Source organism: Musa acuminata, chromosome BXJ1-2 (assembly GCF_036884655.1).
Source record: "Musa acuminata AAA Group cultivar baxijiao chromosome BXJ1-2, Cavendish_Baxijiao_AAA, whole genome shotgun sequence".
Taxonomy (NCBI): domain Eukaryota; kingdom Viridiplantae; phylum Streptophyta; class Magnoliopsida; order Zingiberales; family Musaceae; genus Musa; species Musa acuminata.
In genome coordinates, this window is record NC_088328.1 from 28,257,534 (window position 1) to 28,277,302 (window position 19,769).

Genomic DNA, 19,769 nt, shown 5'->3' on the forward strand with positions numbered 1-19,769 from the left:
TGTCCATGTTGTTGACTCGTGTCGGGAAAAGACACTAAGTGCATCCCAGAAATGCCTTGCAATCCCAGATTCCAATTCAATCTCACCTCTTCTTCCGTGTATGAATCATGGTCTTTATGAGGAGGAGGAGGATTCGCTCAGTCTCCTCCCGTTGATCGACTCCAGAATCCACTGTTCAGGTTCCAAACTCGGCGCAGCGGCCGCCACAAGCTAAGCCGCCGCCTCTTCCCTGCTCAAATGACCGACCCAACGGCCATGAGCTACGTCAACCGGAAACCTCACTTCGTCTTGGTTCCTCTCCTTGTCCAAGGCCACATGATCCCCGTGATCGACCTGGCTCGTCTTCTCGCGCTCCAAGCGGTGGCCGTCCGCGTCGTGACCACACCCGGCAACACTTCCCGGTTCAAGGTCATGATCGATCGTGCGAACGCGGCCGGCCTGCTGATTCAATTTGGTGAGCTCCGGTTCCCTTGTGCCGAAGTTGGGTTGTCGGAGGGCTGCCAGAACTACGACGTCATCCCGTCATGGGAGCTCGTCAAGAACTTCTATGGGGCGTTGAGCATGCTGCGAGAGCCATTGTTGTTCCACCTCCGTCAGCAGTGCCCGAAGCCAAGTTGCGTCATCTCCGACGCATGTTGTCCGTGAACGAGTGAGGTCGCTCGCGAACTGCGCGTGCCTCGGTTTGTATACCACGCGCCCTCCTGCTTCTTCCTCTTGTGCACTCGTAACGTGAGCAAGCACAAGTCCGGTTACCATTTAGCCGACACATTCGAGCCCTTCCTCGTACCCGACTTGCCTCACAAGGTGGAGGTGGTGAGAGCCCAATCTATGAGTTTCTTCGACTATCCAGGATGGGAGAAGCTCCGCGACGAGGTGGCGGAGGCTGAATCCACGGCCGATGAGTTGGTGATGAACAGATTTCGCGAACTGGAGGCCGCCTTCATCGACAGCTACCAGAAGGCGCTCGAGAAGAAGGTTTGGGCTACAGGACCAGTCTGCCTCTCCAACAAGGAGACCAGCGACAAGGTCGCAGGAGGGAGCAAGACGAACGTCGACGAGAACTACATTAGGAAACTGGCTCGACGCCAAGGAGACGGGGTCCGTTATCTACGTTAGCTTCGGAAGCATCGGGAGCCACAGCTCTTCTCGTCTGATCGAGATAGGACTTGGCCTGGAGGCGTCGAAGAGCCACAGCTCAAGACCAACATGTCCAGTCCTCATATTGCCGATGATTCGGAAGGTCTGATCACCCGGGAGGATGTGGAGAAGGCGGTCACGTAGCGGCTGGATGGAGGAGCGGAAGAAGAAGAGAGGAGGATGAGGGCCAAGAATCCGGGGGAGAAGGCCAAGAAGGCTCGTCGTCAGAAGACTTGACGCTCATGAGCCGACATGCTCTGGAGCTTGCAAACGATGCTTCCGACGCACAGAAGCTTCAGTTCTCTCTCTGAAATAAGAATTATGTGATACTCGAAGGGAGGATGACATTCGAAGCATACCTCCTCAAATAAAACAATTTTGAACTCCAATAATTCACTTGATTACTTTATACTTTGTTGATATCTACAGGTTGATGAGATTATCTCATCTATGTCTATCTAGTATTATTAAGGCTCCACCCAGTTATCTAATTAGATTATCTACAATTCAATCTTATGTATGAGATTTAAAAGTCTTTAAAAGCTCTCCAAAAGACGATGTCAAAGTGTAAACCACAGTTTGGTTTAATCTGAATCGCTTATAAACCTATGAGCAATTTCATACAACACCCAAGCAAATGCCAATGTTTCTTTACTAACTAATTGAGTGTGCCTACTGTGGTCTGTGGTTGCAGTAAGGATGCTCCGAGAGGAGCTGCAGCTACTTCAGGAGCCTGGTTCTTATGTCGGTGAGGTGGTGAAGGTTATGGGGAAATCAAAGGTCTTAGTCAAGGTAAATTATGTAGCTTATTTGCCCTTTTTTCTTCTTGGATTTACCACCTAACACCTATTTTTCTCATGAGAAACAGAGATTTCCTTGATTCTATTTATGATCTTTCTGCATTTTTCACCCTCAAAATTTGTTTGCATCTATTTGGAACTTTTTTGACATCTTAGCTAATTGCTACTCATTACTGAATTGAAAATTGTTAAAAGTAATGAACAAACTTTGGCTATAATTAACATGGTTTACAGGCTTGATTCAGCATCATTCAAGCAGAGAAAGATATGAAAAAATTACGATTATACTCGGGAAGATGAATCATAGGTATGTATTGGACTTCTCTATATTTCTATTGATTATACTCAGGAAGATAAAGCATGTAGGCTGGAGGTGATTTGTGATCTTGGTAGAATATTTCAGATTTAAAAATATTCATAATTTTTTGTTTCTTTTCAATATTCTTAGTTTCGTTTCAGAAGTAACAATCTGAGTCTTGGTAATGAAAGTTATTTGTAAGATTCTTCTGAGCGAATCAATATGTAATATGTATTCATTCGTCAAAATTTTGTAAATAAATTTCATTAACTGAATATGTATTACTATTACCATATCATTACTAAAGTCCAAATTGTTACTTCTGAATAAAATGTAGACATTTCTAAAAACCTCTAGACCAAGCTCCATAAGTATTTTTCAATCTAAAATTTCTATCAAAGTCATGGATCATCAATGGCTTATATATTTTATAACAATAGAAAATGCCCATGATATAACTAAGATTGATCAACCTGAATATGATCTTAATCTTCCAATACATACCCGGGATGAAATCTGATTTCCGATCTGAAGATACTCTGCGAATGTAGTCCTGTTTTCTAGCAGAAATATGACTTGCTCATACATTTGAAGGGTAAAATAAAACTTACATAAAGTTAAAAAAAAAAAATATATATTTCTTTTTATATTAGTTCTTTTTAAGATTCATAATTCCACTTATGTTGATAAGTAAAAGGGATTATGGGTATTGCACTATGAATCTTGAAATGGAGGTAGCACACGAGGAGCAGGTTCTATGATAAGTACAACCCTTCAATTCTGTTTATGTGCCCTTCAGCAATTTTGATTCAGTTTAAATGCTGAATATCATTACTCAAAGATGCAAGAAAAGTGTGATTTTTAAAATTTTCTACTTTTCTAGGAAAGGAAACTATAATATAAGTTGTTCTAGATTGCTAAGACAAGGAATTAGATGTAGTCAATATATTGATAGCCCATAATTTCATCCTGTAGTTCCTCAATCTTTTTAGGTCTTTGGATATCTAAATGTTTTACTTAACATATAAGCAGAAATTTTTTAACTATATATACTCGATATTAGAAGTGTTCTCTCTATGTATATGGTTTCTGCATTTATTTGAAAGCAAAGCACTTGACAGAACTACAATATGGCAGTGTCCTAATATTTCAATATTAAATATATGATTATCACTTTTGATAATTTTCCTTTAGTTTTGGAGCTGAGCAAGTCATGGCTTCTATCATCATATATTTGTACAGGCTATAACCTCAGTTCAGATTAATAGTTTTAGATGGTGCACAATAGAATCATAGATTGGGATCTATGATCTATAACTAGGTTTTTGAAGATGCATCTTGTAAAGAAAAGAAAACTTGTGAGGAGCATGTGCCACTTTCTGTGTAGACAGAGCACATACATGTCTCAAAACCATATGATAACAGATGTAGATAAGTGCTTCCTTTGGGCTCCATGTCTACGTTCTGTATCAGAGTGTGGATTCACAAAGGCATCCAGCTACTATTGTGTACTAAGGCAACAGTCATGACCAATAGAAGTTTTTATCGATTAGTATCGCCAACTATGGAGTTTTTTAGATTTTGCTTTTTGATGTCTTTTCTTTTCTCTTAATATTTCTTTCTCTTGGAAGGAATGAGGTTCAATAGTATCGTCTAATACCAGAAAACTTGAACATGACTTAAAAATGCTTCATAGAAAATTACTTTTATGATTGTACACTGTATCTTATCCTAATAGATCATAGATTGATTTATTATTCTGAGATGGGAAGTTCTATACATAGATAGTAATTCTCTACAATTTTTGTGATTATCTAAATGATCATCCTGGACAAGGCAAACCTGTTAATCAAGATGCTGCATTCTTTCATTACTAAAATGAATTAGCACTTGCAATCTAGGAGGGTGGAACTTTATACCTCCAACACTATGGCTTTATGTATCCTTTGTTAAATTTAAAGAGACCATGATAGGAAAAATCAATTAGCTTTGGTCCCCTATTTGGTAATTTGAACTGTGCTAATGCAAATACTTTTCCTGAAGGGAACATGCTCCGTCAATTATTTTCATGGATGAAATAGACAGTATTGGATCTACTAGAATGGAATCTGGCACCGGAAATGGTGACAGTGAAGTGCAAAGAACGATGCTTGAGCTTCTTAACCAGCTTGATGGCCTTGAAGCATCAAATAAAATAAAAGTATGTTGATATCTAGCTTGTGATTTAGCTTCATTGGTATTATACAAAAGTCAGTTTCTTGGTATATTGTTTAGTAGTGTGCTAAACGAAGTCGATTGTTTTATCCAAGGTCTGCTATACCGAAGTGTACCGCCCGGTACGGGCGGTGCGTACCGGTCCAACAGGTTACCGGTACGCGGACCGCCCGGTACCATTACGGTGTTACATTATTATACCGTAGCACTGCTACGGTATAAAAAATATAAAATTACTCGATACATTAGGGTATACCGCTCGGTACACCGGTATCGTACCGTACCGAGCCCGGGTCGAAACACCGGTACGATACGGTAAGGCAAACCTTGGAATTCCCTAATTCCAACGAAGAGGTAACTGTTAGAATAGTCAACGGCCATGTATTATTATTCTTTAACAAATAATATCAACCTCCAATTGTATTTCGGTCCCGCTTTGATATCTTGAAAATTCACTCAAGGAAGATGAACTTGATGCGTGGAATAGATCTCAAAAAATTGCAGAAAAAATGAACGGAGCATCTGGAGCAGAGCTTAAGGTATCTGTTTATGGTTGGATCCTTTCTTCCCTCTTCCTCCACTATTTGCTTCATGATTGCAGTTATTTTTTTGCTTGGCAATCCTTTAAACAGTAGTAAGCATGCCATTCTACATGGTGCTGCCAACTTTTTTTCTTTCTATCATCATCAGTTTTAGGTAGGCACCTTTTCTTAGTTGTATACTCATGCAGTTTCTTGTGCTCAAGATTTAGAATGCCAAGTTATGCTCTGAATAGCATTTTACTTGCATGTTTTGCTGCTTTATTCTCAGGCTGTGTGCACAGAAGCTGGGATGTTTGCACTCCGGGAAAGGAGAGTTCATGTAACTCAAGAGGATTTCGAGATGGCAGTTGCTAAAGTCATGAAGAAAGAGACCGAGAAGAACATGTCCCTTGGGAAACTGTGGAAGTAGATCACTTCATTTTGTCTCCGCTTGTTGTTTGTCAAAGAAAATCACTGCAACCAACCTACAGTATCTATACCAACTGTGAAACTTGCTTGGTCAAGTGTTGCCTACTGAAGAATTCCTTCAAATGCTGTATCAACTGCACCTCCATGCTACAGATCAGAGGGCAGCTTATCACTGGCGATGATAGACGGTCAGATTTACAGTTTTTTAGTACGAGTGTCTAGTTGAGATTTGATATAGGATTGGAGAACGGTTAAGATGAGACAGCTAAAGCAAAGCATGGTTGAATAAGAATTGTTGAGGATCCCAATTTCGAACGAAGACACCAAAGACGTTATGATTCGAGTGATGAGACCAAGGTCTGTCGTATCGAAGTGTATCGCTCGTATCGGGCGGTACGTATCGGTCCGACATATTACCGGTACGCGGATCGCTCGGTATCGCTATAGTGCTACAGTATTATACTGTAGCATTGTTACAGTATGAAAAAATAAAAAATTATTTGGTACATCGGTACCGTACCGTACCGAGCCCAGGTCGAAACATCGATATGGTACGGTACAACGAATCTTGGATGAGACTATAATGTTACTTGTGGATTGGGTTTTGAATAGTACACTTTTGAACTATATCCGGTAACCACTCTAAATTCAATCATCATCATGTAAAATGTTTGATGTTTATTACTATCATGATCACTTTCTTTCATTAGACAATTTAGCTAGAAGAATACCTCTTTTACCTTTTCACAATGAAATTGCCTTTTTTTCTTGGTTTGTATTATGAAGCATTTTTCCTCTCAAATTTCGATTTGCTTGTGAGAAATGACTTGTTTTTTATTTTAATTACAGAGCATTTGTTTCCTCAAAATCTGATATTTCTTCCAAAAACTACCGTTGCATGATTCCACAGTGAATTAGTCAGTTTTTGGATGAAAATTCAAAATATAAAAAAAAAAAGATTTATGCTAAAAAAATATATATATATAAAGATTAATTAGAAATAATTCTAATATTTATTTAAGAGATTTGATCCGGTGGCCGAACGAGATAGGACGCGTTGGAATCACGCACGGGCCGCAGGGTATATCTTACTTCCGTTTAATTGAGGACTCACGTGCATCGCACAAGGCGATAGCCACGTCATGTCCGGGACCCTCGGGTAAATGCAAGCTCCATCACAGGGGCGTTACGGTAAGTATTGGTCTCCTAATACTGTTTTAAACTTAACCTATCGGAGGTGGTCTCGTGAAGCTTTTAGGTTTACCCATTGTCTCCCAATCCTGTCGCAGAGCTGCCTGCTACCGCGGCTGCTCCTCTCAGATTCCCCTCCTCGCTATCCCGCAAGGTAAAGGTTTTATCTCTCTTACCGTTTGAATGCGTCTTCCACGATTCCTTCTCGTGGGTCGCCTTCTCATCTCCATCTTCTCTGGCCTTTCTTTCTAGGTTGTAATCTGTATACCAGCTGCAACATCTGTTCGTTTCTGGTTCATTGGTTTGGGTTCTGCTGCTTATTCTATGTTTCTTTTCATCCGTGCTCCTGGGCCTTTGTACAATTTTGCTAGGGTTTAGGGTTCCAGGATCTGATGTTTTGAAGAATAGACTTAGACTTGCTCGTCGGCATCGAGTCTTTGCCAGTCTGAATCATCGGTTTTTCCCATTTGTTGGAGATTGGTCTGAGAAAGCGATACTTGTCTGGGCCTGTTGTTTTCCCTTATCCGTACTTTGATGGTTCTTCCAATTTGCGTGGATTGATCGGAGCAGTGCCATTGTTGAGCCATCGGAGAATCCATTGATACTGTCACTCTGAAAATTATATTTGTCTTAGATAATTAACTTGCTAATTATATATTTTTTTTCTTCCTTTCTCAGATTACTCTTTCTAGCATTACAAGTTAGCAGAACACATTATCTTTATTGCACGACTTTTTTGTTGATTTATCTTCTGAAATCATGCAGACCAAGTTTCCTTGTTTGCCTTGTTGAAGACCAAGATGAAGAAAAAGGTGAAAAAGAACCCTATTGTCTTCCTAGATGTATCAGTTGATGGAAATGCTGCACGAAGGATGGTGTTCGAGGTATTGAATCTAATTGTGCAGTAACTGGACTGTAAGATTTTGTTTCATCTTATCATTCCCTGTAAAGCGGACAATCTGTCTTTTTCTTTCCTTCTTTCAAAGTGCACTTTGTTAGACTGCTGATGAATTGTACTATTGCAGCTTTTTGCTGATATTGTTCCAAAGACTGCTGAAAACTTTCGAGCACTCTGCACAGGTAATTAGCTCCTCTAGAGGCTAGTAACTCCATCCATGTCAGTTTATGCCAGGGTTGCACCTATATTTACACTTCCTTTTTTTTTCAATATGATTTTTTTTCAAAGGGAGAGTCGTTTGTTGTTAGTACTTTGTCATTGCTGGCATATGTCTCAATTGTTTGCAAAGAAGTATTTTCTTTTTTGAGGATTGAAGCTAGCTGGGTATTCCAGTTGTCGAGGACTTTAGATGAGTTGTGGTTTACACTTTACAGGTGAAATAGGATTTGGGCTTATGACTAGGAAGCCCCTGCACTACAAGGGTTCAATCTTCCATAGGATTATTAAGGGTTTTATGGCACAGGTATGTTCTTATTTCTTCATGAATTTTACATAGCAGTCATTCACTACTTTTGACTCATGTATGCCTTGCACTCTTTTCTGGTATTTCATGTTATCTTTTAGTCTTTGTCACATTACCCTTTGTATAAGCTGTAGGATATAGGCCAGATGGTCATGGCTGTTTTTGTTGCCATATAGTGTTTAAGGTTGTCTCTTGTTGTGTCTTCTGCTGATAAATTTTTCAATTTGCCTTGTTGAGTGATGTGATTGTTCTTTTGACAGGGTGGTGACTTTTCAAGACATAATGGTATGGTTTATACATCCCAAGTGTAGTTTGCTATTTTTCGTTGTAGTTTTGGTTTGAAATTTTTTGTTATACAGATTTTATAATTTCTTATGTTGGTTAATGTATATCTTAACTTAGAATGTTGGTTGCTGTATTTTTTATTTTTTTCCATAAACTCTAGATTTGATACTTATATTTGTCTGCATTCAAGCATGTAGAAGCTGCATGCACAAACACACTAGCAATCATCTTTAGAAATTTTCTTGACTCAGATGGTCGAATTATAAACTTTCTGTGATGTTAATGGTTCTGAAAAATGCAGTTATGTGGGTTTATAGGATTAGGGGCTGTTGACCAAGCAATAATAGCTACCAGACAACTGTAATTTGAATTGAACTAGGATATATTATTGAACAATTGGTCTCTCTTCTGAAGGTCCCAATTAATACTTATTTGAGTTGCTTCATTTATATGTTTTGACAGTGATTGCAAAAGGCGCTCGGGCGCTCACCTAGGCGCTCGGGCGAGGCGAGGCGAGGCCCGAGCGCCTCGCTAATGTCCCAGGCGGCGCGCTTCAAACAGGCGCCGCCTGGGTGCTCGCCCGAGCCCAGGCGCTAGGCGCTTCGGGCGAGCGCCTGGGTAAACCAAGGCGACCGAACCAGAATTTTAGGTCTGGTTCGGTCCTGGTTCGGTTGTTAGTTGGTTCAATCGAACCAACTAAACCGATATAACCCCAACCCTAACCCTAACCTTAACCCAACACTAACCTGCTGTCGCTCTCGATCCCGATCCCGATCGCGATCTCGTCGCTCGCTACCGCTGCCGCTGCTCCCGCTGTCGCTGCTCGCGCCTCCCGCGAGCCCTCCCGCGAGCCCTCTCGCTGCTCGCGCCTCTCGCGAGCCCTCCCGCGAGCCCTCTCGCTGCTCGCGCCTCTCGCGAGCCCTCTCGTTGCTCGCGCCTCCCGCGAGCCCTCTCGTTGCTCGCGCCTCCCGCGAGCCCTCTCGCTGCTCGCGCCTCCCGCGAGCCCTCCCGCTGCTCGCGCCTCCTGTGAGCCCTCCCGCGAGCCTTCCCGCTGCTCGCGCTTCCCTCGAGCCCTCCCGCTGCTCACGCCTCCCGCTGCTCGCGCCTCCCGCGAGCCCTCTCGCCTCCCGTGAGCCCTCCCGCGAGCCTTCCCGCTGCTCGCGCCTTCCGCACCCTTTCCCTTTCCCGCTGCCGCTGCCGCTGTCGTCGCTCGCCGCTGTCGCCGCTCGCCGCTGCCGCTGTCGCCGCTCGCCGCTGCTGCCGCCGCCGCTCGCCGCTGCTTCCTCGTTTCTCCATCAGGCTCAGTATACTCTTAATATTAAGTTTATTTGAATTTTAAAATGATTAATTTTCTGTTAATAGATTAATAATATATTATTTTGATTTTAATGTTGTTAATTTTTATTTATTTGAAATTATTGTTATAATTATATTATATATTTTTATAATTTAGATAATTTTAAATAATTATATTATATATTTTTATAATTTAGCGCCTCGCTTCGCTCGGGCGAGCGCCTGGGCGAGCGCCTAGCGCCTCGGGCGTTTGTGGACCTTGGCGTCTTTTAGCGCCTAGCGCTTTTTAAATCACTGTGTTTTGATAGTTTAATTACTTGTCTACTGTAATTATCTAATTCTTTTGTGATGGAAAAGATGCAACTTTTAGGTGTTGTTGTCTCTTTTGCAAGTTGACATAGTAACCGCAAGGTTGGAAGCAAGTTAATTTGGCAGTCAAATTATTTGTTTTTCAATAAAAAAATTTCTCTGTAAATTGTTAAAACTCCAACTTGCTAAGTGTCTTGCAAAAAAAAAAAAACTTGCTAAGTGGTTCTCTTAGAAGACAGTTTTAATCATTGTGATTGTTACTTGCTAGTTTTCATGTTCATGTTTGATTGAACTGCTGGACTGGTAGAATTACAGGAGCATCATGCTTCTCAAAACTAATGGAAAGCTAATAAAGCATCCTTTGGTTTCTGAACAGTAGAGCAAGTTGCTGCTCAGGAGAAATCTTGGCATCATGGTAAAATTGCTCTTTTTTTATCTAGATAACCAATGTTTAAGTCAGGGTTTTAAATACCAGGTGTGCTGCCCAATATAAGCCCGGTATTTACCAGTCTGATAGGTGATTCTGCTTTTGCAGACTGATTAAAATGGGGTGTACTAGATGGTGCACTTCCTGTTTTGTGTGTACCGATCGAAATGTGATCATAGACACATCTAACTGTCAATAGTTGTCAACAAATGTTTACAGACAGCCCTCCTCCACTCTCCCTTGCAGCCTCCGTCACAATTGCAACCTCTGCTGTTACCACTTCGGCAATTGCTTCCTCCCATTGCTGTAACTGCCCCTTTCTGTTGCTGCCACTGCCTCCTCTTTCAGTAGTTTCACTGCCGCCCCCTCCTCTTCTATTTCTCTGCTGCCACCATCTTCTACTTCTCCTCCTCCGCACCTTCTCCTCTTCTCCTTCTCTTCCTCCTCGTCACCTCTTTCTCCTTCCTCCTCATCTGCATCCTTCTCTGTCCGGACCAGTGGGAAACACCATTTGGGAACCTTGGTTCATGTAAATATTGATCCTTCCATATCCTACATTGGTGGGAGCCTTGTGCCTTGGCTGCCCTAATCTAGAGTAATTTGTTTCTTGTAATCAGATGATGCTCTTTTGGCCTATGATTTTTTTTTTCAACTCTTTTTAGTAGGCAGCATTTTAGCTTTAATGTCACTACATCTATGTAGAGTTAAGGCTGGGTTAGGAAAGCTGTTTGATCTTTCTACATCCCTTGTCGTCCTTTGTCAGTTTTGATGTGTGCCATAGCATGTACGTTTGAACTCAGCAATTTAATTCCAGAAAAAAGGATATGATGGAATAGTAAGTTTCAGGTTCATTTCTCCTACTACTTATGGTATATTGGTAACATTTTTATCACTTGATTTTTCTGTGTTATTCATTGATATTACTGATTTGGAATCATCATCGTTGTCCATCTTGCACATCATTTTATGCTTGTTGCTGCAAATCGAAGATTGTCTTATACTTGGTCAACAAAAAGAGTTTAGCTGTTGCCTTTTGAATTTATGGTGGTGCAAGATATTTGCTGGTAGTATTAAGATCAGATTAGTAGTAGGAATTGTTTACAAACATGTACACTTGTGTCTCTTGCAAAAATGTTTATAATTCTACAATGTCCTTCATCTCTCTCTCTCTCTCTCTCTCTCTCTCTCTCTATATATATATATATATATATATATATATATATATGCATTTTAGAACATATAGTATCTTATGTAAATAGATTTGCATGAATATTAAGGTACTTACTTTACTATTATTCCTTGCTAACTTTGTCCATTGTTTGCATGAATATGTTGCTCCTTCATCGGTCCTTTTTAGTATTGATACAAATAATAGTTATGCAACAGGTCACAATCTGATAACAATATGAACAAAAGGGTGAAATGTTAGTTAGAAAGCCTTGTCACAGATTGTCGTTTGGGTAATGCCAATTAAGAAAACTATGAGTTACATCACATGTTTTTTTCAACTTGCTCTATTCGAGGTTGCTCTTTTAGGTGTCAACTTGGAAGAATCTGCTTATATTTCTTGTGTGATGGTTTTCTGTGATTTTGACATTGCATATATGGACTAAGACTAGATGCGGCTTCTTTTTGTATCTTTGCCTTGCTGTTTCTTGTACATTTTATATGATGCCCTGATTATGAATGAGGGTTTTCTCGATAATGACTATGGTGCAACATCTGGTTAGTCGATGACATTTTAATTGCTTGATTGTTGACAGCATCTGTTATTGTTTTCAGGAACTGGTGGTGAGAGCATATATGGTGGGAAATTTGCAGGTAAATTTACTTAAAAATTTTGGTAGGATGTGTTACACACGCTTATGCACTCTATAGTTTTAGTTCTATTGGTGTTCGTATTAATTTTTTAATAGAGAAAGTTTATTTATAACTTTTCAGAATATGTAAAATCTGGTGTATGCCTCTTATAAAGTTAAAATTATCTGGAATACAGCTTTAACATAACCTGATTTCCATACAACTGCCTCTTTCTCACATACTCTTGCAAAATTTCAAATTGGAAGTGTATTTATGAGGTTTCTTTAATTTTCCTTGAAAGTTTAACTTAATAAGTATATCTATAAGATTTTCAACTTGAGATTTGTCTATAATATCATCAGTGCATAGAAGTGCCTCCTTTGAAACTGAGACAATTGTTTCATATAGTAGGTTGTGATGTTTATACCTCAAAATATGTGATTATTTGTATTTGTGTAAATACTCTTATGTACCTAATATGTAGGTTTAATTTTTGTCCCATTATCAGTACCAGAACCTGTTTGAACTGGTACATATGATCGGTGTAGAACTAGATTATTAAATATGGTTGATTTCTGTTATGTATAATGTACCCCATAGCAACAATATAGAGAGAGAGGTATTAAAAACCTAAACCCTAAATTAAAGAAAAATATAGATAAGGCTTACCATCTGGTTTATGCAGGTTACTAGGTGGGTAACCTGTGAACCCAGCCTCAGACTGGTAAATATCATCCCATATGTACTAATGTACATTTCTGGACAGTATTTTGAACCTTGATTATAAGAGCAAGAATCATTACAAACGTATGACCTAGTCAATATGGTTGAAGTAGCGGTATGCTGGTTAGGTCTATCATATCTTTAGCCCCTGCATTTTTGGAAAAAATCTTGCTGCTATTGCTTTTTGGTGGATATATATTTGCAATGCTGTTTTTAGTTTATCTGGTCTGATCATTTCGAACAGAGACCGAAGCTCTTAACAATATTGTTTGCTAATTAGGTGCTTTGTATAGGCAGCATGCATGGCATTTGAATTGGAGTATCTGCAAACCATTATCTTATTATGTTTATGTTGAACTTTTAAACTAATATAATATTGTGATCAGCTTTGGCTTGAAAGTATGTGGTACAATTAGGTGCTAACATTCTCATACCTTCGAGATGGATTCATAGAAAATGAATTCTGCATTAAAACAAGAACCTCGGCACAATAATTTATTCACAAAACTATGTGGTTTGTTTGATGAGATGAAAATGTGTTCCTTGAAATATGTGCCTAAAAAGTAGCGTTTCGATTTTTTTGGTTGTTGTAATTTATTTATTTTGCTGATGTTCCCAGATGAAAATTTTATGCTGAACCATGATGGTCCTGGTCTTCTTGCGATGGCAAATGCTGGCCGTGATACTAACGGTTCCCAGTTTTTTATCACTTTCAAGGCTGCTCCTCATCTTGATGGGTTAGTTCCATGTTATGTATCTGCTGTGGTTGCTTATTTGACTACTGTTGATATTTAGTAGTATGAATGAGGAAATATTCTGACAAAGAATGCACATATTTCATGCATCAAACTCTCATGCTCCAAGTGATATGATCCAAGTGATATGAGGCTCTTACTATAACATTTATGTTTTCTTTCATTTAAGCATGTGCACCTATGGGGTTTCTATATCTATTGATAGTGCTACATTACTTTGATGCATGGTACACAAGCACATGAAACCAATCTGCATTTGATTTTTAATCATGATAATAATTGACAGTTCTGTACTTGTTATTCATGCTTAACCTGTTCCTATAAGCATGTGAATATTTGCTTGTATATATAATGAATTATACTAACTTGTTAATATGATGTTAGCCACATGGTTATGGCACATCTCTCTTTGTTATGCTTGAGACATTTGTCCGTCTTATATCATTACATGTGATTCAATTCTAATAAACTGTTGGTTGAAACTTTTGTCAGGAAACATGTTGTATTTGGCAAGCTCATTCTAGGACAAGAAACTTTGAGGGACATGGAGAATGTTGATGTCGATGGTGACAGACCTGTTGTTCCTGTGAAGATTGTTAGCTGTGGGGAACTTAATGAGAGTGTAGCTGCATTGCATGAAAATGGTATTATAAGTGGAAGAGCATTATGTTTTTTTACTAGCTTCTAATTAATTTTTAAGATCAAGGGCAACTTTTTGCTGCATGCTAATCAGTTTTCTCTTCATATGGATTCTTCTTTGTTCCATTTCCAACTAATCAGATGGTTTTTGTATGGTCAGAGAAGAAGAAAAATGCCAAATTGAAGAGAGTTAGAGACGCTTCTGATGATGATCACGAAGGACGGTCTCGGGGACAGCATAAGAAGTCTTCTAAAAGAAGAAAGAAGAAAAAGAGAAGACACTATTCGTCTCAATCCGATAGCTCATCAGAAACAGAAACAGAATCTTCAGAAATTGACAGTGATTCTGAATCTGACACATCATCTGCATCTGATAGCAGTGGCTCAAGTGATGACTGGCGGCAGAGGAGGAAGAAATACTCTAAAAGAGACAAGTACAAGCGTGGGAAAAGGAAAAGGGATAGAAAGCGGGAGAAAAGACACAGAAGGCATGAGAAGAAATCACGGCACAAGGCCAAAAGGTTCCCATCTACTTATAGCATAAGATATCTGATGATTCATGCATGTTTTTTCTTTTCAATACATTTTGTATGCAGCAATTTTCTTTTAACACATGAAAATGATATATCCTTTCTTATGCTAATACTAGGACGCCGGACAGTGAATCTGAAACAGAGAGTAAAAATGATAGCAGCTCTGATGCTGCTGGGAATGACAGACGACGAGAACGGAAGTCTAAGGTCACTTCTCATAAGTCTGGTATGTCTAGTTTCTTATTTTGTTCTCCCTCACTATTAAATTTCTAATAAAATCCATGTAATAGCTTGGTTAGATCATGAGAACTTGTAAAAATAATATAAATGACATAATGACATTAATAACAAAGAAAATGATATGTATGGAAAATTTTTCCTTTATGGTATCATTAGTTGGGGTGTAATTCATTTAAGAATCTAACCTGTTTTCCCAGAAAAATATTCAATTTCCTTCCCCTTGGCATGTGTGTAGTTCTATAGAGGATATATTAATATTAAACCCATGGGATGAAGAAAATGAGTATGTTGGAAAATATCATTTCTATTGTATTAAGAAAGCATACAAAAAACTTAGAATATGTTTGAATAATCCTTGATATTTCACTTGTATTGTTTTGGGTCCTGTCTGATATCTGTGTGCCTAGGATTCCATTGCTTGTATCGTGCATGCATTCAGAGATACTCCAGGTGTGCCTACCTATATGTATCTGAAAGTCAGCACGTAGACAACCATGTGTGTAAACTGTATAAGCAAAATTTCCGACGTCACTGCTCAGGAAATGTATTTAACTTTCTAATGTATGCTCTCTTCAGATAACATAAATATTTCACCACTTTAAGTGGATCAAGGTGGATGGCATGGGTATACGTAGCAGCCAGGCAATGTCCATGTAAATAAGTTTGTTCTGATTAGTGTCTTTTTATTTTAGAGAATGTTACCCTTCTTTCAGTGCCTTGTATTTTTTATGATTTAGCTTTAATATAGCTCCGTGAATTTCATTATTTGACAGTGATATTCTCGCTGCTATTGTGTTATTCTTTTTAGATGATAAACAGTCACCAGTACCTTTGGGAAGAGAAAACACTATTGAATGTCCTGACAATGGAGATAAACCTGACAAGCCTCTCGGAGAAGAACCCAAATCCCAGGGAGAAAATGGAGAGCTCCAGAGCAGTGACATTAGAGAACCGACTGACAGAGATATGGATAGGCTACTTGGTTCAGATGACATTCCAAATAAATCTAGGTTTCTTTCTTCTTCTTACACCTAAAGTTGTTCTTTCTGTTTACTTCTTCCTGTCAAACTGGTATTTCATTTGACATTCATGAACAGGAGCCAAATCACAAGACGAAACCATTCCATGAGCAAGAGTATGAGTATCAGTCCAAGGAGTGCAACTCAAAGCCCAAGTCTGAGCGCCAGAAGGTCACTGAGTAGGAGCCCCACTACAAGAGATCTTAGTAGAGGTCCTGTTCATCCACCCCGAAGGAGCAGCACAAGTAGAAGCCCTCCTCAGAGAAGCATCAGCAGAAGCCCGTCTAGAAGAAATGCTAGAAGCCCCATTAGAAAAGTTGTTAGCAAAGGTCCAGTGAGTCAGACTAGAAGCAAAAGCAGAAGCCCAGTTAAAGTTGATAGTAGGAGTGTAAGCAGAAGCTCGGCAGGGTCCCTGCAGCAGAGAAATCCAAGTGGGAACATGGACAAGGCTCCTATTCAAAGAAGCCTGAGCAGAAGTCCCATCATGGAAAAACAAAGAAGCATTAGTCGAAGCTCAGGAAAGTTGCTGCAGCAGAGAAGCCCTAGCAAGAGTCCAGTGAGGGCTAGGAGAAGTGTGAGTAGAAGCCCTGTAAAATCTAACGGCAGAAGCAAAAGTCGTAGCCCTGTACGAGCTCATTCCCGAAGAAGCATCAGCAGGAGCCCTGTTCGCAGGGCAATCTCACCGTCATCTAATCGTCGCAGGAGCTTGTCAAGAAGCATTCCCCCGGATGGGTCTCCCAAGCGCATAAGAAGGGGTAGAGGTTTCAGTCAGCAGTACTCCTTCGCGAGAAGATACCGAACTCCTTCTCCTGACCGGTCTCCTAATAGATTCCACCGTTATGGTGGAAGAAGTGATCGTGATAGGTAATGTGGCATTATGTTGAATGATTGTGTTTGTTATTTAAAGGTCAATTCCCTTTATAAGTATGATTTTGTTGTCATTCTTATTCCTTTTCTAGGTATTCAAGCTATAGAAGCTACCACAACCGTTCCCCTAGACGTTATAGGAGCCCTCAAAGAGGAAGAACCCCACCAAGGTAACATTACCTTTCTAACCATTTTAGTTTGCTGCAAATTATACATTTCAAGTGTAGTTGTGATTCATCAACTGAAAAGATTTATGGGAAAATAAAAAAATGTGGTTAGCACTTCTTAGTTCTTACTATAAGATCGAGGACTTTGTTGATGCAAGCCATAGCAAATCCTTTGGAGATGGTTGCTTATATAACATTCTTGTTTTGCAAGTATCGACACTGACAACTTTTTTATCTTTTAAATCTGCACGGTACTAAGTCTATGAAAATATGTTGTATATGATGATTAGATGTTCAACTTGATATTATTTTACACTTCATAGGTGTACTTTTTGTACAAGTATTTTAATCTGTAAAAGCTTACTTTCCAATAAATTATATCCTGGCTGTCTGACAAGTTATCTCCCTCTACCTGTAGTATCTAGGTCATTGACTTTGGTTCACACTACATATGCTTCTTTGGTAGGATAAATTTTGCCCTTTGGGCATAACGATTTACCAGTAGTTTATTCCAAGGTTTCATGGTTGAAGATTTGTCAACCTACTTGATGATTGGGATTTTTCATTGTGAATTGACTTTTTCTACATGATAGTGGTTCGCACAATGATGTGGATCTGAACCTGGATAGATAAGTTATCCATAATTGCAAGAACTGATGCAAATATCCCTTAAGAAAAATAACAAGATTTTGAAAATTCCCATTATGTCAAATGATGTTTATAAAAACTCGGCATTATAATCCATTAAATTTACATGGTCTTTAAATCGTAAAGTGATGGCTATTATTACTAAATCTTATGGAGATGACTATATATGTCAATGCATATTATAGTCTGGGCATTAGAGAGAACATGTAGTTAAGATTATATTTAATTTCGTTCAGCTTGATTTCAAATTGGAAAGAACCATTTTTATTTCTAGAATGTTGGATATTGAATGAATTAACAGGAACTATTAGCTAAACTGGACCAAATTATTTCAGTTTGGACCAAATTATTTCAGTTAGGACTGTCAATTTCTTCTGCTTCCTTGTTCTTCTTTCTAAGTTTATTTTAGCTAAAATAAGAATGTTCTTTTATTCTATGTCAGTGATTTGTTAAATTTGCTTTCAGTTTTTAAGGTTCTTAAAAATGTGGATTGTGTCTATGAATTTTAAAGTCCAATTTGGCTTTCAAAACGGTGCCCAAGGAAATTTGTTTTGGTCTCTGTGGCGAGCTTTACCTTCAAACTTATATGGACTCTGTTGTTGTTTTTCCTGTGGTGAATGGTTTCTTTTGTCATGTACTTAGGTACCGAAATCGAAGGAGCCGAAGCCTATCCCGTAGCCCTGCTGCCCGGCCAAGAGTTGGCTACAGCATGAGCTCAGCTCACAGTCGTTCGCCTGCTTCCGAAAAACCAAGGCCACACGGCACTAGAGACAACGTTCGTTCTGAGAAGCATGAGTCAGTCTCGGGAAGCAGAAGCCCATCTGGATCACGGTCGAGGTCCAGGTCCAGGTCTCGCTCCTCCGCCGATACTCCCTCTCCCAAGCGAGTGAGCAAGGAGAAGTCAAGGTCCCCCTCCAGCAGTTCTGGCGGAAGGAAAGGGCTGGTCTCATACGGAGACGCCTCCCCCGATTCTGATGGGAAATAGAAAACAATGTTTTATAAATTAAAACCCAGCAGCTGTGCAGTAGAAGGAATTCTTCAGTTAGAAATCTTGAACGCCTGTATGAGCAGTTATGATATTTCTTAGTTGCTTCAAAAAGCTTTACTCTGTGTAGGAATGAATGAACTATCGAAGATTTTTCTTGCCGATTGCCATCATCATTTCTATTCTTTCAGGATGATTGCCTGCTGATTTGGTGACCCCTTGCTGCAGGTAAAACAGGAGACAAATGTATGTCTTCTATTCAATCTATTCATGAATCAGATATAGGGGAAGAATGCTCCTCTTGATTATGACCATAGGTCTTTTTGACGTCAATGCTACCCTATGATACAAGGCTTTCAAGGTCTTGGATGTTCTGCGTTCCTCGAGGTCGGCGACCCTTTAATTTGTGCGCATTGGTCCTACTAGCCGTGGGATCGCCGTCACTCGAGTTGAGCCCGCCCCGACCTCTTCCGTGTACTCTTTATCCATTGCAATGCTGCTATGCAATCATCCTTTCTAAAGCTACGCTTTGGAATAATGTATTTGCGCTTCTAAATTTGAATACAATATGTGCATCACTTTTGTCAACATTCATAAAACAATATTAAATTCTTATCTAAATATATCCCCTATCACTTTCACATATTATTGGAAGAATATTACTGTTAATTGAAGTTCATCGATAAACAATGCTATTCTCTCAGAAAATTCAATAAACATATCTCCTTTCCATTTTATCCGGTTGGATAATATATTTGTGTATTGCTCACCTCCTTATATTTCTTTTATTTGTCTTAGATAATTCTTCCTACTTCGGGGCTAATTATATATTACCTATTGTAATTAGATATCATAATCCTTATATTTTTAAAAGTTATATTGAGATCCTCGTATCGTCGACTCTATTGATGAAAATATCGGGTATTGTTAGGAAGGAAACAAAATGATACCTTCTATGTCTTTTGAGGTTTTTTTAGGAAATAAAATAAGACACTTGGTAGAAAGGGTCTCTTTGGAAAACGCTTTCACAAAAGTTATAGAAGGTAAAATTACTATCGATGAGAA

At 39.3% G+C, this 19,769-nt stretch overlaps 2 protein-coding genes across 3 annotated transcripts; both read left to right on the forward strand.

Moving 5' to 3' along the window:
• The first annotated feature begins 255 nt into the window (after positions 1-255).
• Positions 256-5,400, forward strand: LOC135612023 (UDP-glycosyltransferase 73C2-like). Its single transcript, XM_065107746.1, has 4 exons — positions 256-634; positions 761-1,111; positions 1,832-1,929; positions 5,260-5,400. Exons 1-4 carry the CDS (start codon positions 256-258, stop codon positions 5,398-5,400), a joined length of 969 nt encoding a protein of 322 aa, XP_064963818.1.
• A 1,214-nt stretch (positions 5,401-6,614) lies between these two features.
• LOC135607460 (peptidyl-prolyl cis-trans isomerase CYP95-like) lies at positions 6,615-18,880 on the forward strand. 2 transcript variants are annotated; one of them, XM_065099294.1, is made up of 14 exons: positions 6,615-6,744; positions 7,356-7,474; positions 7,616-7,670; positions 7,923-8,011; positions 8,272-8,296; positions 12,111-12,149; positions 13,471-13,588; positions 14,099-14,250; positions 14,406-14,766; positions 14,895-15,004; positions 15,827-16,028; positions 16,116-16,901; positions 16,997-17,074; positions 18,362-18,880. In XM_065099294.1, exons 2-14 carry the CDS (start codon positions 7,391-7,393, stop codon positions 18,702-18,704), a joined length of 2,442 nt encoding a protein of 813 aa, XP_064955366.1. In that variant the 5' UTR covers positions 6,615-6,744; positions 7,356-7,390; the 3' UTR covers positions 18,705-18,880. The 2 variants fall into 2 exon arrangements, with proteins under 2 accessions (XP_064955366.1, XP_064955370.1); XM_065099298.1 differs by lacking the exon at positions 6,615-6,744 and adding an exon at positions 6,821-6,842.
• Positions 18,881-19,769: the final 889 nt, after the last annotated feature.